Here is a 17,717-nt window from a genome sequence, read left to right as displayed (position 1 = left end):
CTCTTGTACTGCACGTTTTAGCAGCTGCACTGATGCAGCTGTGCTGCTGTAAGCTCTCTAATGAAGCTGCTCTAAGCCAGGGGAAGGCAACCTATGGCACGCTTGCCAAAGGCGGCACGCGAGCTGATTTTCAGTGGCACTCACGCTGCCCGGGTCCTGGCCACTGGTCCGGGGGGGCTCTGCATTTTAATTTAATTTTAAATGAAGCTTCTTAAACATGTTAAAAACCTTATTTACTTTACATACAACAATAGTTCAGTTATATATTATAGACTTATAGAAGGAGACCTTCTAAAAACGTTAAAATGTATTACTGGCACGTGAAACCTTAAATTAGAGTGAATAAATGAAGACTTCTAAAAGGTTGCCGACCTCTGCTCTAAGCCGATGGGAGAGAGCTCTCCCATCAGCTTAATTTCTCCAGCCCCATGAGTGGTGGTAGCCATGTTGCTGGGAGATGCTCCTCCACTGACATAGCACTGTCCACACTGGCACTTAAATCGGCATAAATTATGTTGCTCAGGGAAGTGGCTAATTCACACTCCTGAATGACATAATTTATGTCGACTTAAGCTGTAGTGCAGCCATAACCTTTGGCCCTTGGGTTTTTGATTTCTGCTACACCAATGTAAAATCTAGTGCAACCCTGAGAGCAGAATTTGGTCTTGGCTTTAGGAGGTGCTGAGCACAGGCAAGTCAGGAGAAAATTGAGCTGCACAGCCTGGGATTTTCAAAGGAGCTAACTCCTACTAAAACTTAATGGGAGCTGTGTGCCTAACTCCCTTGAGGCTTGTCTACATGGGGACATTTACAGGTATAATTATATGGTTATAGTTATAGTGTTATAACTCCCTATGTAGATGTGAAATAAGAGTGCCTTTTCAGTTTAGCTTATGTCATTTTGAAAGCAGTGTAAGAAAACCATATTGAAGAAATGGAGCATAGCATATTTTAGGCAGTTTCAGCCCACAGGGAAATTCTTTTCAAAAGTTGCGATGACTTGATTTCTGAGCATGTGGTCCGAGGTAGTTTTTTATGTTTGAACTGCTTTTTTCAGGCTCCAGATCAGCCTGTCATTTCCATGTGGACAACTCCTATTGGATGCCATATTTGTTTTTTGCCCTCAGGTCACTCCAAAGTTGCATATTTGAAATGTGATGTACAAAGGAAAATATAACATTTTAAATGTGCTTTATGATAACAATTTACCTAAGCTATTTACAAACCAGAATCTCGCTTTTACTGATTTCTCCTCTGCACCCCCTCCCCCTTGGCAATACAAATTTTGTCTACCCTGGAACAATATGGAGACTGGAGAAGTAGTCAAATGATGTCATCGCAAGAGACTGACAGCTGAGCAATTGAGGCAAAGGGATTTTTTGTGTGTTTTGTAAGAACCCATTTTGCCATGCATTACTCCTGTGGCAGTCACTCTAAAAAAGAAGCAACTGGATAGCATTATTCCACTGAAACATTTCCATTTTAGTAAAGGCTATTGCACATTTGTGGTAGGGGTTAGACGGATACACTTTGAAACAATCTGTCTTATAAGGAGGAGGAATTGGACCTGCTCCCAAAGTGTATTAGTAATAAATGAATATATTTTAAGTGTATTTGTTCTCTGTGTATATTTGTGGTTTCATAGTAGTCAAAAACCCAAAAATGTATTAAACAATTTCAAAGGAAAACCATGACATTAAATTGCTGTATAATATCAGTATGTATAGAAACCTAAGGCGTATTTAGTAAAATATACAGGAGACTATTTCAATGAGCATTTAGTTAAAATGATACTAAATTCCTTTTCCAGGCAGTTGTCTGCATCAGGGAACCACAATTTAGGATCCATACACATTTATTCTCTCCTCACTGAATGAGGGGTTCACATAGAGAATAGGTCTCATCAGCAGTAGTCAAAGTTTCACATATGAACTCCCTACATGATGATGGTGCTGTAAAATAAATCTCATCAAAGCTTGTAAATAAAAATAAATTGGGTACACTACGGTTTTCTTCTGCAAAACATTTTTCCTTCTTTTCCCAAATGTGTAAGAAGCCTTCAACTAGCCGGCTCTTCATTTTGAGTCTTCATCATCTGTATCCTTTTTTCCAGCCTCTCCTTCCATTCAGTTCTGAGTCTAAGACAGGAAACATAAACACTGGTATCACCAAAAAGACTCCAGTCTTGCATATCTCTGGGCTTTGAGAGATACCACCAAACTCATCTTTCTAACATTTTCCACCACTGCTACCATTGGTGCTGCTCCACCAGCAGTAGGGAGATCTACCAAACCCTGCTCGTCTGGAGTGTCTTCGAGCATAATGCCCCTGGGATGACATGAGGAAACCTAACCTGAGCTTTGGGGCTCAGTCATCTCTAGTTTTCATCTCTCCTGGCTTGACAAAGCTACTTTGTGAGGTCATCCCTTAATTCTCAAGATTGGCTGCTGCCACCTCCTGGACAACCTCTTACAGTACTTTCTTGGTTTCCTCTGGCACTACTAGATTGAAAGCAAAGGAGAGACTGTGTACAGTTAAATCTACAAGATTCTTGCCAGGAGCAAGACTTCTTACTTGTTGACCAGATAGGTTAGGCGAGAGGTGGGAGTTCATTTCTAGTGCAGTAATACCTAGAGGCCCCAAAAAGGATCAAGGCACTGTACTAGGCACTGCACAGATTCATAGTAAGAGTTCCTGGCCCAAAGAGCGAATAGACAAGACAGACAAAAGATGGGAGAAATTTTACAGGTGGGGAGCCGAGGATGGAGAAATTAAGGGACTTGCCTGAGGTTACAGTGTAAATCTAAGGCAGACCCAGGAACTGAACTAGCTCAGCTCTCACACGTCCTAAGCCAGGGCACTAACTGCAACACCATCCATCCTTCCTTCCTCTTCTGTTGGATTTTAAACTTTTTTCAAAAAAAGAAAAGGAAAAGGGTGGGTGAATTTTGAACGCTTCCTTTATTTGGGACCAGCTTGTGTGAAAAGGTGTATCTTCACTAGGGGAAAAAAAAGAAAAGGCGTGTTCTTACTTCGGGGTAACCAACACAAGGTAAGATCCTCTGAAGACAAGGCAGTTTATAGTTTTCACAGGTTAGCAGGCTGAGGTAAAGACTAGAGGGGAGCTTAGGGTGTGCGTTGGCCTGCTGACACATGTTGAAACTACAGCTGCCTTGTTTTAATTAGGGATTGACCGTGTGTTAGTTACATTAGCTACTCTGAGTTAAGAACACACATTTTTTCCTAGCGAACACAAGGCTAGAAAGGCTAAATGATCTAAGGCCAGATTCTCTACTGTGGTTGAGCTGAGGCTCCACACAGCACCAGACTGTGAGGGAGAAAGGTAGCATTAGTGGCTTGAGCAGGGCGCAAGAATAAACTACCCTCTCTCGTCTTTATGAGATGGCCATTGAGGTCATGGTTGAGGCACACAGCGGGAGGGGCAGCGCATGAAGCTTTGTTGTTGTGTATTATACAGAGAACCCATATTTTCTGGGTTGTCCTTCTGGCATCTATGGCATGCACTAAATGTATTTATTTATTATTTTTTTAAAGGATTACAATACCAACCCACAGAAGCAAGCACCCCTTCCCCCCCCCACCCCGCCACCGCAACGTACTTTGGCAGAGCACTTCTCTGTTGACGTTCTTTTTCAATTTGCAGATGCTTAGTTTGTTTTTCAATTGTCTTTTCCCAGAAATCTGTTAGTTCCTCAGTTTCACATCCAAACACTTCAAAGCGCACATATTGACTATTCATTTTCTGTAAAGGAGAAAACCCAAATGACCAGTTACCAGTCCTCTTCTATTTTGCTGTCTGGAATATGGTGCTACTGCAGCATGCTTTAGATCTTTACATTGAATTCACATGCAGTCTTTTTACCATGGAAGCAAAAGAAGAACTTAATGGGAATGAATCATGCTTCTGCTCTGTCATTCAGAAAGCTGGCACTTGAGGTATATGCTGTACTACAGTAATTATGATTCCTAATTGTTCATCTTAAAGTGCCTTTGGTAAAATATCTTTCACCTCCATATAATTGTGGTTGTGACCTTTTAGCACACAATTCGGGATAAAGTTACTGCACTCACTTTAGCATAACGATGAAAACTTTTTGTGTGTGCAGTGCTCATAAGTTAAAGAGATAAATGTAAAAGTAACTGACATTTGTAAGATTTTTCCAAGGTTTCTCTGAAAGTAAATTGCCAACAGGCTAATTACCAGTTCATGTTAACACCTGCATTAATGAGTAAACCCATTTCTGGCAAGTATGTTCTCATAGTATCTACGCTTCCACAAGATGTAGGCAAGCACATCTCTATTTGACTATTTAATTATTTATACAAAGATAATAGAAACGTCCCCCAAAGTTCCACAGGCCAAAGACTTTACAGTGAAATTAATAGCACTCTTAATAGCTTAGTCTTTCCTTTCACTTTATTTCCACTGATTGTAGTTGATATTGATACATTTTGTAGTGTTGTAACAAAGGGTATTAATGACTTGCACATTTGGGTTTAACAGGATGAAACTCTCCAGAGGAAGAGTTAAGGGTGTCAGGCAGTAACCATACTCAATCGTTAAGGGTATTGTGTGGGTTAAAGCACTTTCAGTGTAGTTATTATTCCTTCCAGAGCTTCCTTTTATATTGCAAAGCAAGTGCACAAAAGGAGGGTTAAGGGTTCACCTTTCTGGCCAGGGATGTTCTTGGTAAGAGTTTTGGGCTAGGGGTGTTTCTGTTCTTGAGGGCTAAGTGTTAACCATGAGTTTTGCAGTGAGATTGGAGGGAGGTAGCCGCTTCTGGGGCTGGAGCAGAGCCTCAGTTAGGGTTTATGCAAAAGACAGTTGCCTTTGTGCAGTGTGTTGCCATCTTAGTTCAAGGAAACAGGATGGTGTGTACATTTTGTAAGGAAACAAATTCCCTAGAAAATACCTGACTCCACAATTTCTGCTACAAATGGGAAACCGACCTGTCGGAGTCAAAATCTGCTACTGCTTGGGAAAGGGGAACAATAACAACTGAGGTGAGTGAAAACGTTCCCCAGCCTGATGGAATGAATCGAGGTAGCCCTTCAGGGGGAGCCTCATGAAGTGTTCCTCGTTGTAGGCCCTGATCCTGCAATTGTCTGTGTGAGGGCATACCTCTGTGCCTACCCAAAGTGCCATTAACATAAGTGGGGCTGTGCAGGCCCAGGCATGTGATTAAGTGCAATCATCAATGGGAGCACTGGGGTCTGAATCAACAAAATAGATATAACTTGGCAACACATCTGGGCCCTGAATATGGAAGGTATTGGATCATGTACCCATGCTTAAGGTTACATACAGAAATAAGTGCCTTCCTGGATAGGCCCCGTAGAATAGGACGATGCCATTTTTGCATAGTCTTTACTGTTTTGTTAACATAATTATCCTCTAAATCACAACATATATTAGGGGGTTACATGCTTTGTTGCTTCTGCTGGCCATGCTCCTGGCATCCGTTCATGATCCCAACGTGTTCCCTGTGTTCCATTTTCCTGTCCCCATCTATTTCAGGGACTTGCTGCAACTCCCCGCAATCACCTCCCTGCTAGGGTCTCTGTGTGCCCCCAAGTCTCTTTCCTCCCATACCAGAGTCCCCCATTCTTTTCCCTATTGCAGTGACTCTGTGCGCCTCCCTTCCCCATACCAAGGTCCCCCACCAGGGTTCCCCAGTTTCCTCCACTAATGGTTCTGTGTACCCCTGCACAGCAGGGTCCCCCATTCTCCACGCCATACCAGAGGCTCTGTTCCTCTCCATTCCCTTTTCCCCCCCCACCAGGTTCCTTCATTTTCACAGCATGTCAGGGATTCTGATCCCCTCCAATCCTCCTTATGCCCACACCAGGGTCCCCCATTCTCTAGTCTACACCATGTCAAGGGTGCTGTGTGTCTCTCCTCCTCCACTGCCCCCATCAAGGTCACACATTTTCCTCACCATACCTAGAGCTCTGTTTTCCTCTGTTGCTCTCTGCCCATTCCTGCTATGATCCTCCATTCTCTGCAATATGCCAGGGAAGCCCTGTGTTTCTTCTTCCCTTACCCCAGACTGCCTTTCTTTCTCCCAGATTGGAAGGAAGGGGTGGATGGCTGGTGCCGTCTTTCTTCCCACTTGGGACAGGCTGAGGAGGCAGGACATTAGGAAGGAAGATGGAATGAATGAAGCCTTCTCTCTCTTCTCCCTCTGGCTGCCCCTGCAAGCTAAGAAGCTACCTCATCGCTCCCCAGCAGGTCTACACTGAAAAGTTACATTGGCATAGCTATGTCTCTCGGGGTGTGAAAAATCCACACTCTGAGTGGCGTGCCTAAGCCAACTTAGCCCTCAATGTAGACAGTGCTAGGTTAATGGAAGAATTCTGTCGACCTAGCTACTGCCTCTCAGGGAGGTGGATTACCTACAGCAATGCGAAAGCCCCTCCTGTCACTGTATGGAGTGTCTACACAGAAGTGCTACAGTACAGTGGCAAAGCTGCAGCAGTGTTTTAAGTGTAGACATAACCTCAGTGTGTCAACATGTTAAACTCTCCTGAGATATGAACAGGGGAAATGTTATGCTGCAAGGGGTTAATGAGTGCCATCAAGAGATGACAGGAGCTCTACGTGTCCCCCTTTTCCCTCTTTTGGCATTCTGATTGCCCTCCAAATCAAGAGGGTTCTGGCCACTGATGTCTAGAATGTTCCCTGAAATTTTGGAATAGGTCAGATGTGGCATTCAAAAGTTATGGCACAACAGACAGATTCCATCAAGTTGAGTGCAGGGCCTCGCAAGCTTGGCTAACTATTACAAGTGGTACATTCCTGTGCTTATAGAGACTAGGAGGGTTCTTTTAGTGGTATTCCTGCAGCATTGTGGGGTTGGCATTGGCTCTGCTAGTAGGATAAGTCTGTACAGCAGCTGGGAGGGTAGGCAGATATGTATTAGCTCTGCTTGAGCTAATGTACTAAAAACAGCAGTATGGGTGTGGCCATGGTGGCATATGCAGCAGCATGGGTTACCTGCATGAGCACAAACCCACCTGACCTCCTGAATACTATTGCTGTGGCCACGTTGCTATTTTTCTCATGCTTTTCTTTTGCTCAGGCATGTTATGGGGGGGTACCAATACAAAGCACCAGTTTGCCAATATAGTTTGCATCCATGCTAGGAGCATTTTGCTGCCTAGTATAGTATACTGGTATTCCTATACCAGTAAAGCACTCCTAATGTAGACATAGCGTGAGACCAGGTCTACATTACAAAGTTTTGCCAGTATAGCTATATTGGTCAGGAGTGTGGAAAAATCTGCACCCCTGACGGACATATCTATGCCATCAAAAAAAACCAACCAACCAACCTCTGTGTGAACACAATTATATTGGCAAAAGAGCACTTTTTCCATTATAGCTTATGTCATCTGGGAAGGTGGTTTCACTATACCGTCAAAAGATTGCCTTATGACGGTATATAAGCTGCATCTCCCCTGGAGGCTCTGCTGGTATATCTGTCCCAGTACGGCCATGTCTACACTACCACATATGTTGGCAAAACGTAGTTGCTCAGGGTGTGAAAAACGCACATCCCTGAGCGACATATATTTTGCCGGCATAAGTGGTAGTACGCGTTGCACTATGTCGGTGGGAGAGCTTCTCCCACCTACATAGCTACCACCACTCGTTGTGGGTGGTTTTATTATGTTGACGGGACAGCTCTCTCCTGTCAGCAAAGATCAGCTACACGTGTGATCTTACAGTGGCGCAGCTGCATCGTTACAGCTGTGCTGCTTTAAGCTCACTAGTGTAGACATGGCCAATAGCTGTATCAGCAAAACCTTTCTAGTATAGACATAGCCTGAGCCAAAGAGAGAACGAGAAACTGTACTGACCACCAATGATGGCATGGGGGAATGAGACAGCAGGTTATTCATTCTGAAGTTGAGTTCTTGTTGAACTTGTACTAGAGACTGTAAAATGGCTACAATAGGCCACGGTATTGAAGGGATAGAGTTCTATTCGTTTTTCCATTAATCAGTACAGCATTTACCTTTATTTTTCTCAGAAATGGGGAAGGTTAAAGATTATACAGGATGCAAAATTGCAAAAGCCCATGAATTATTAAAAAAAATCAAAACAAAGCCATCTTAATTGAATATAGTTTGTCTCTTTTATTACATTTCTTTCTGATAGTCATCTTGTACCAAGGCAGTTTACATTCAACATCAGCTTGAGAAATAAATTTTGGGACAAATTTTATAAAATAATAATCTCTCTCTCTCAATGGGACTATTAACGGGTTAATAGCAATGCTTCTGCGCCCCATGTTACAGCTAGAAAATGTCATTATTTCCAAAAATATTCCTTTGTAGTCTTCATTAAGCATGGAACGGGTTTTAGATTATACTTATACATCCTACTTTCCAAATGATGTGGTTTTGCATGAAAATGTCATTACAACCATCTTCCACAACATTTAATTTTTAACAAGTATGTAGGGTTTTTATGCCTTGTCTGAATTTGTAGCAATTATTTATAATTTATTTTAATCAGAGCTGCAGAGAGCTAGTAAAATAGTCCTTATAGGCTTGGTTGGAAAAGCTTGAAGAAATTGCTGCCATTCACCTGCCAGGCATGGTATGAAAAGCAAAGCTGGGAGCTTGTAATGTTTATATAATTCTATTTAGAGATTCAGTTGTTTATGAGAAAATGTGACACATATTACAAAGAGACTAGGAGCTCAGAACAAAAACAGCCTCTTTGAAGGGATTGTTTTCTTTACTTTTTGAGATTTTGCTGTGACTTTGGGTTCTTCTTGGGTTTCTGAGTTTGAAAACCCCCTTATTTGCCAACCCATTTCCCCTGAATTATTGGGGCTCTTCATTTTGAGTCTGATTTTCAGAAAGATTTCACTATGGTAGTCACTTTTCTGAAGGTGACATGTTGAACAAGTAAATCTGATAGGTATATGTGTGCTGGCATTTGTATTTGGGATTAATTGCAGGTACAATTGTATGCTGCAAGAAAATTATGGGTTCCATTATTTCTTGATTAAAAGTTATGGCCAAAAACATTTTGGTTGCTTTTGAAAATCTCCTTATATCTTTTTTTGTTTCATGTGTCAATGAAAAAAATTACTTCTTTCTAGTTTTCTCTAAGCACAGCAGAACATTACAAATGTAGGAATATATCACAGCATTTACCAATTTGAATCAGACTAATCGTCCTTCTAGTCCAGTATTCTGTTTCTGAGAATGACCAGTATCAGGTTCTTAAAAAAAGGAAGGGAAAAAGAAAAAGAGCCCGTAAGCAAGCAATTAGGAGTATTTTTCCATAGGGGACATTATTTCCTAACTTCCTCAGTCAGATGTGGGCTTATAGCCTGAAGCATAAGGGTTTATAGTTCTTCCTTATTCTTATAAATTCCTGATTAATATAGCCGTGAATGTTCTTACTGTCCATTCATTATTTGAATCCTGCTGAGCTATTGGTCTCAATTATACCTTGTGGCAATGGGTTCCAAAGGCTAAATGTGACTCATAGAAAAAAAGTATTTCCTTTTACCTGCTATAACTATCCTGCCTTTCAGTTTTATTGACTGTCTTCTTGCTCCTGATGTAAATGATGATTTTTGTTTGTTCCTAACCATTAAAAGAACTAAACTATATGTTGAAATAACACCTTGTAAGCTATCAAAAGAAGGGGTTCTGCGTTAGTCTTCACTGTTAAGTCACCTGATATTCTGTGCAGAAATACTGGGAAGAATTTTAGAATAGTCTGGAGTCTGAAGTGCTGTTAATGTGCTATATGAGACATTTGGATCATGACACTTTTCTGTGTGTATGAGTCATTTTGAGATGGGTTCACTTGCTCAGGTAAAATAAGAACTGGCCTATCCTGTCACTCATATCAAGCTTTTTATTGTATGTTCATATGTGGATTAATTTGCGGCTAGGCTTTCTCCCCCATTCTTGTAGCTGGACAAACCTAGAATCTGGCTCAGTGCTGCTTGGGCATTGCAGCTCTGCAGCCCCACCTATGCAGGACACAGTCTGGCCCTATAAAAGGGTTATTCGCCGCCCTTCTTAACACCAGAGCTTTGAAAATTTAGCACATGAATATTCAGTAGTTTTTGAAAACTGAATCTTCCTACCTGTTTCAAATTCCAGTGCTTTTACTGTTTGCCTCAATTAACACACATGCTTACAGGATTCCTGCCCCAAACCTTCCAGAATGATTGACCTCTTTTTCTTCTTGGTCCTTCACATGCTCATGTATCTGAATTCAGCTGCACAATACCTTGGCTATGCCACCTGCTAATCTCTGGCCTGTCCCAGAATGCTGCCCCTGTGCCAGGGGCTTCTGCAAGGATCTGCATCTACCTGAGAAGTCCTCTAAGGGTATGTCTACACAGCAAGGAAAAACTTGCAGCTGGTCCGTGCCAGCCGACTCTAGCTCACAGGGCTGATCTGCAGGGCTGTTTCATTGCTGTATAGTAGACTTCTGGGCTTGGGCTGAAGCCTGAGCTCTGGGGCCCTCCCCCTCTGCATGGTCCTAGAGCAGGGGTGGGCAAACTTTTTGGCCTGAGGGCCACATCCGGTTTCCAAAATTGTACGGAGGGCCGGTTAGGAGAGGCTGTGCCTCCCCAAACAACCAGGCGTGGCCCAGCCCCCACCTCCTATCCGACCCCCCCGCTTCTCTCCCCCAACAGCTCCCCTGGGACTTCTGCCCCATCCGGCCCCCCCTGGACTCCTACCCCATCCACCACCCCCTGCTCCTTGTCCCCTGACCACCCCCAAACCCCCACACCTGACTGCCCCCTGCCGTCCCATCCAAAGCCCCCTCGACTGCCCCCGCAGGACCTCTGTCCCATCCAACCTCGCTGTTTCCTGCCCTCTGACTGCCCAGACCCCTAGCCACACCCCGACACCCTGCCCACCACCCCCAACTCCCCGGCCCTCTATCCAACCCCCCCCCCGCCCCCTTACTGTGGTGCCTGGAGCACCAGTGGCTGGCGGGGCTACAGCCGCACCGCCCAGAACACCAGGTCAGGCCACGGCTTTGCAACTGCGCTTCCTGGCCGTCCAGAGCGTTCTGGCGGCGGCGCGGCACGCTGAGGCTGCAGGGGAGGGGGGAACAGCAGGGAAGGGGCTGGGGACTAGCCTCCCGGGCCAGGAGCTCAGGGGCCAGGCAGGAGGGTCCTGCAGGCTGGATGTGGCCCGCAGGCCGTAGTTTGCCCACTTCTGTCCTAGAGCTGGCCCCAGGCTGAGACTGGGTGTCTACACAGCAATGAAACAGCCCTGTAGCCCAAGCTACGCAAGCCTGAGTTGCCTAGCATGGGCCAGGCATGGGAGTCTAGTTGCTGTGTCAATTCTATTCACTCAGCAGGGGGACCTTAACCCTGCCCTCTTTTCCCTTTATGCCAGCAAAGACAAATTGGGCCCGTGTTCCATACAAAATCTATTTCCATTTTAAAAAATCTTGTTTAACACAGTAAACATAAAAAAGCTTCTCAGATAAAGGAGAGGGGAGAGTGAAAATAGGGGAGAAGAACCGGGGAGAAGTGAGATGCTGACTTTGATCAGGGGAGAAGTGAGATGCTGACTTTGAAGTGGACACTGAACACAGCTTGAACTCAGGAACTCTGCATGTGATGAAACATGTACAGTAACACAGTAATGTTTTGTTAAAGTATGTAAAGAGCTCGAAGTAGCCCCCTTGTAAATCTCAGGAGTTAGGACTGACCTGAGTTGGCCTGCCATAACTGCAATAGTTCTGACTGAAAGAGATTTAATTTTAAGCCTCTGGTGACAATCCTTCCAAAGGACAATGAGAAACTCACTCACAGGCAATCATTTTTGACATAGCCCTGGCTGAAAACAAGCTGAACCAAAACTGATTGCTCCCAAATGAAAGAAATAGCTGGAATGACTTTCGAAGGGGTTTTTCCTACACAAGGTTAATATGATTGCTTATTTTTAGATTTAATCATATTAGAGTTCATTGATTATTTTTAGATTTAATTTGCAAAGGTATACCTCCCAGGGTAGGAAAACTATGTTACTGACCGTGCTATTTGGAAACACTAGTAATGTTATTGGGACTAACAAGTGGAATACAAGAGGAGTTAAATAGTGACACCTTGACTTTTCTGTAAGTGGAAGATCAATAGCTAGAGGCTGGAAATCACTGATTCTATGAAACACAGTTACCATTAGCAGAAAAATACCTTTCCATATAAGGAATTGGAACTCAAGTTCCTTTATTAGAAAAGAGTAGATACAAAGGGGCTTCGCTAGCACAGATGGAAAGTTGATATCCAGGGATACAACTCAACATTTTACAAGATTTTTAAATCCGTCATGTTTTAGTATAAGTATACTCACCTGCAGGGGTCACAAAGACATTTTTCCTCCATGTATAAATCACAGTACAGTTGTCTAGGGCAGTGGTTCTCAAACTTTATTTTCTATGGACCACTTGAAAATTGCTGAGGGTCTTGGTGGACCGCTTAATGATCTTTCCAAATGTTGTTTGTACCGTTGGCTAACTATTGTAAAGTGCTTTGGATAAAAGTGCTATACAAAGAAACCTTAATAATAATTAACTTTTTTGTTCTACAAATGAAAGCACACAACTCATATTTTAATATCGGTAGTCTTACCTTTCTAATGAGATAGATGTGCCCTCTCTCCCCTGCCATGGCAGCTCCCGAGTTGGGGCTGGGAAGAAGGGGGTTTCCTGTGCTGTGGCAGCCACAAAGTTGGGCTGGGAAGGAGCGGGGTCTCTCCGCAACAGCCTTGGAGCTGGGGAAAGTCACCTTTTTCTCTGGCCACCACAGTCCTACACGTCCCAAATTCCCTCCCACCCCCTCTTCGAATTCCCCTACCACCTACCCTCTATTCCCCCCAAGGCCACCACCTCACCTTACATGTGCATCTTCTCCAGGGTCCAGGCACCTAATTAGTGGAGCCATGCCTGTGTGGCTCTACTAATTAGGTGGGTGATCCTTCATTCTCTTGTGTGCGGCCACCCAGGCATGCACCTTAGGGGGAACTATCCGCGGACCACCTGAATGGAGCTTGCAGACCACTGTTGGTCCACGGACCACGGTTTGAGAACCTCTGGTCTAGAGCAATTGATGGGTCATTGCCTTCCTCTGAGGCATCAGGTATTAAGCACTACTGGGGACAAGAGTGGTCCAGATTCTGCTTTCCCTTATACCAGCATAAACCCCAAGTTGTTTTCTGCCAGAATTGGGAAATGACTAAACCCAAGCAAGACTTCATTTATGTATGTTGCATAGATGGTATTACAAATCCGGTGCTGCTAAGGCCACTGGACCCTGCAATACCTCATGCTCTTCTTGCTAACTTCAGGTGAATGTCTTCTCTGTAGCAAGGCCTCAACTTCCTGAGTGTTGTTACAGGGAAAAGGCCTATTATTTTTCTTTCGTTATTATTTGTGTGACCATATAAAACATAGGAGACCTAGTCACGGACTGTGCTAGGTGCTCTATGAGCACAGAACAAAAAGATGTTAGCTGCCCTCAATCTAAGCATAACACATGAGACAATAGACGGAGACAGACAGACAGAAGGGGAGTACAAGGCAACAATGAGACCCTATTGGTGAGCGTGTTAGGCTGTGGTCTTTGCACACCAGCAGCCTAGCCGTTGTCAATTTTTTTGGCAGGTGTTCTGGCAAAAGAGAGTTTAAGGAGGGACTGGAAAGGCCAAGAGACTGGGCATGATGGAGGGGGCTGATGGCAATGTTGAAGGAGATGGTCGGAGAGGGAGAACTCTGCAACAAAGAGATCAGAGACAATTTAAATAATATAATGATATAAATAATAGAAGAAAAATAAAAAACAATGGTTGTGATAAGGTCTCTGAGAGTTCATGTCTCAGAAACTGAGAGAATGCTATACAAAGAAAGAGATCCTGTTGGAATGTATTGTAATGATATATTTAAGTGTTTTGGTTCCTTGCAGACCAGTATAGAGTGTACTAAAAGTATTTACAGTCATCACCAGTACTGCACACTATTTGTATCTGCTGTTTTCTCATTGCTGTAACAAATCTTTCTATATTGGTCATATCCAGATCGCTACTGCCAATTCATTCTACCTGGGTTTCTAGGTATTATTCATCTCCTGCTATAAAATTCCAATTGTGTATTCATATTCCCTTACATGTAGTTTGCTTAGCAAGTGCACTTCATAATATAGATATGCTGGATAAATACAGAAATTGCACAGCAGAGAGGTCTGTGTAATATATATATAATGTCATTGTTGACATTTGACTAAAATACTAGGAACTCTGTTTAGAGGTTAGACAATAAGACTGGTAATTAGGATGTGTGTGTCCCCCTCCGTTTTTATTATTGGCTCTGCCACTGACTTCCTCATTTGGAAAATAGGGGTGGCAATTCTTATCTCAGATACATGTTTGAGGATTCATTTTAGATCCCATCGATATGCAAAGAATTATTGTATTACGAGATCTGAAATACCAGTTTCCATTACGGTTTTAAATCTCCGTTTGGTTTTCAGATCATGGACAAAAATCTGTATGTGGGAAGAAAAGTAGTTGTAAGGATAAAGCAGAAAATGTTCCCTATTTTGGGGGAGGGGGAGGGCGGGGGACGGGAAGTTGTACAGTAAATATTTCCAGACATTGTCCTATTAAAATTTGTGTTGGAAAAGCTGCAACAATTTTGCGGGTTTAAGGAAATGTACCAATGTTTGCCGACATATCAAGAATTCTATCTGTAAATTCTGGGGTGCATAGTAATTGGAGCTAGTTGAAAATTTTCCATGGGAATATTTTTATGTTGCAAAATGATGATTTGTTGAAACAGAGTAATTTCAGGGGAATGTGTTGATTTTTTGACAACATTTTCCCTTTTAAAAAATGTTTTAAAACAAAACACTTCAAAGAGGTCAAAATATGCTCTTTCAATGTATTCAGAACAGAACATGTTGATTTTTTATTTTGAAATGACTTCTCGTTTTAAAATGTATTATTTTTTATATATTTTAATAATAATAATAATAATAATAATTAATAAACAGATCACAATTGAAACAAAACATTTCAAATTTTTCAATATTCAGTGAATTGAGTCCAAACACATTTTTTTGGAATATTTCGGCTCACAAACAATTATGACTTTTTGTCCTGAATTGGGATGAAACAAAATCTTGAAATCTCAAATTTATTTGTGGCATGAAAAATCCATTTTCCAGCCAGCTCTATCAGTCATTACATTGTGGGGCCAAAATATAGGAACATAGAGAGTTGGTCTGATTTTTGGGAGGCTTCATGAGAAAGGAAGGAGTGGCTAGTTATGGAGTTTTGGCTAGCTGCATGCTGGGGAGCTGCAGAGTATGGTCAGGATTTGTCCACCATCAGTCGTGTGGCTAGAAGCTATGAGGAATATATTTTCCAAACAGGATGACTTTCAATGAAATAAAATACACCACCTTTAGAATCACTGGTACCTGGACTCTCATCATTACAGGGCAATTGCATTGCACAGCCTATCCCCCAATGTTATTCAGAAAATCAATAATATTGGGGTCTTCCTGAAACCACAATACTAGAACTTATTTTGGGGATTTAATGGGACGTCGGCTTAGAAACCCAAATGTGTATCTATATTGCAGTGTATCTCTGTAGTTAAAGAGAAGGTGGTTTTTATGTATGTATTTTGGATAAGCACAATTTTTCATTTAGACCCAAGAATCATCGAGTACTTAGATAAGAATAGCATGGTTCAGTGTAGCACTGTCTACAGACATCAGTGAAAGAATAGAACTCTGGATTGTTTTATTCCCTTGCACACATCTATTCTCCCTTCTACACTTGACAGAATTCGAGGTATGCAGTGTTGTAGCCATGTTGGTCCCAGAATATTAGACAGACAGGGTGACTTGAGCGAGGTAATATTTGAAGTATATGTTCTCTTTCCTATCTGTGGCCAGTGTAAATCCCAAGGGAGTCAAGGAGAGTTTTCTGTGCACAAGAACTTCAGGATCGGAACCATGTTTGAGTATGACTCTGACTCATTTTAATGGGAGCTACCTGCATACATCAAGAGAATAGACACTGAAACATTCATGTTAGAAGGAAACATTTGCATACCAGTATCACACAACACTCTAAAGTTTGCCAGTCCTTCCTGTTAACAGCACCACTTTTAGACTTTTGTTTTCTGCGAAATATTGATCACTCTGTCCCATTTGCCAGAATCGGAACATGCTGATTCTTGTTAGACTGCCCTAAAACACAGCACAGACTAGTTTTCCTGAGACATTTTCTTACATAATAGCACTGTGTGAAATAAATCTGGAATAATGCAAGGCTACTGGCAGCTGACTCGTGTACTATGATATCTGTAATGCTGCTATTATGGTTAATCTCTGGAGAGTGGAGACTACTCCGTCTAAGACAGCAGCATCAAGGCTTTTATAATGTCATGTACTGAAGGGTTTTTTCAGTTATCCTTGTCCTCAGTTGGCCTCATTTTCTCTGTCCTCCCCTACCAAAGGTCAAAAACATTTAGGGCCTGCATGTGGGACCCTTACACTGAGATGAGTACTTTCGGGTGTAGACCCGTTGACTTCAATAAGACTACTTATGTGCATGAGCACTTACACAAGAGTAGCACATCAGAGCATGTTTGAATGACTACCCTTTTCTGAGCTATTCATCACTCTGTCCATCTATTATTGACTTTCTTTTAATGGTCCACATTTAAAGCAGTTGTAGTTTGTTTTCTTGATCAAGTATTGTCTGTAGTACATGAGTTTTTCCCCACCCGTCCCATTTGAAACCTGATCCTGTGAATTGCTAAATTCAAGGCTCTTGGTAAATAGCATAAATTATTGTCTATGAAAACTTATGTTAAGATCCTAAATGATGATTGTTGAGTGGGAGAGCTTGATGCTGTGGGATGAAGGAAGACAACAGATCCTGTCTGCAGCTCATGTTCTTCATCAGATGAGAGAATTTTGACACAGCATACCAGACAGGAGAGAGGTCCACTCTCAGGTTTGGGTGTCTATTTTTTTAAAAAAAATCTTCCATCTAATGGATAATGATTGAAAGTCTTTGCAGAAGGAGTGTGTGTAACCCCAGCTGCCATTTGGCACACCAATCTATAATATACAGAGACGCCCACTGGTGTTTTGTCCAGTGCTGTGCCAAGGGACTTCATCCTAAAATATATTTTCTGTGTCAATACTTCTAATCTTTTCCAGAATGCTGTTAAACTGGGCACCATTCCCTGGCTTGCCTCACACCTTGACCTTTATCTGAATATACTTCATATAAGAATTAAAGTTAGAGAAGGTACTCACCTCTTGCGACATTAAGATGATGAAATGTATTATGAAAAACAAATCTTTACTTACCTCGGAGATGGATTCTTCCTGCAATAAATCCTCTGTCTGACACAAACCAGTGATGAATATTGCAACTGCAGCCCTGGCTTCTACAGTGCGACAGGGCAGCAATGAAATCCATCCCTCAGTACTTTTTATTTGAAGTGGGGGTAACATAAATCCTTCATCGTATCAAGGCTATTTTGAACAGAACTAGTAGAGAGATAAGATCAGCCTCATTTAATGAACTTTGCAGCCCCCTGCCTGAGATGACCATGAAACACAGGCCCCTTGAGAGCATGCCTCCCTCCCACTCTGGCAGATACCACAGAG

General features: G+C 42.5%; 1 protein-coding gene across 3 annotated transcripts; it reads right to left on the bottom strand.

The window, feature by feature from the left end:
* Positions 1–1,755: 1,755 nt before the first annotated feature.
* On the bottom strand, positions 1,756–17,516 carry LOC311520389 (protein FAM240B-like). 3 transcript variants are annotated; one of them, XM_084627788.1, is made up of 4 exons: positions 17,415–17,501; positions 9,196–9,263; positions 3,621–3,763; positions 1,756–2,138 (listed from the first exon to the last, which is right to left on the bottom strand). In XM_084627788.1, exons 3-4 carry the CDS (start codon positions 3,758–3,760, stop codon positions 2,060–2,062), a joined length of 219 nt encoding a protein of 72 aa, XP_084483914.1. In that variant the 5' UTR covers positions 3,761–3,763; positions 9,196–9,263; positions 17,415–17,501; the 3' UTR covers positions 1,756–2,059. The 3 variants fall into 3 exon arrangements, with proteins under 3 accessions (XP_084483914.1, XP_084483913.1, XP_084483915.1); XM_084627787.1 differs by lacking the exon at positions 9,196–9,263 and having other exon boundaries at positions 17,415–17,516; XM_084627789.1 differs by lacking the exons at positions 9,196–9,263; positions 17,415–17,501 and adding an exon at positions 5,966–6,056.
* Positions 17,517–17,717: the final 201 nt, after the last annotated feature.

This window comes from Lepidochelys olivacea (genome assembly GCF_965140295.1).
Source record: "Lepidochelys olivacea isolate rLepOli2 genome assembly, chromosome: 5".
In the NCBI taxonomy this organism is placed as follows: Eukaryota; Metazoa; Chordata; order Testudines; family Cheloniidae; genus Lepidochelys; species Lepidochelys olivacea.
The sequence above is the reverse complement of the archived record's forward strand: the minus strand, read 5'-3'. Positions and strand labels throughout refer to the sequence as shown.

What these genes read in the sequence shown, in the direction of transcription:
- LOC311520389 (XM_084627787.1), bottom strand. Translation starts at nt 3,760, where the DNA reads ATGAATAGTCAATATGTGCGCTTTGAAGTGTTTGGATGTGAAACTGAG. An exon ending in CAGAGAAGTGCTCTGCCAAA is followed by an intron (nt 2,139 to 3,620) that starts GTACGTTGCGGT and finishes TTCCTGTCTTAG; the next exon opens with ACTCAGAACTGAATGGAAGG.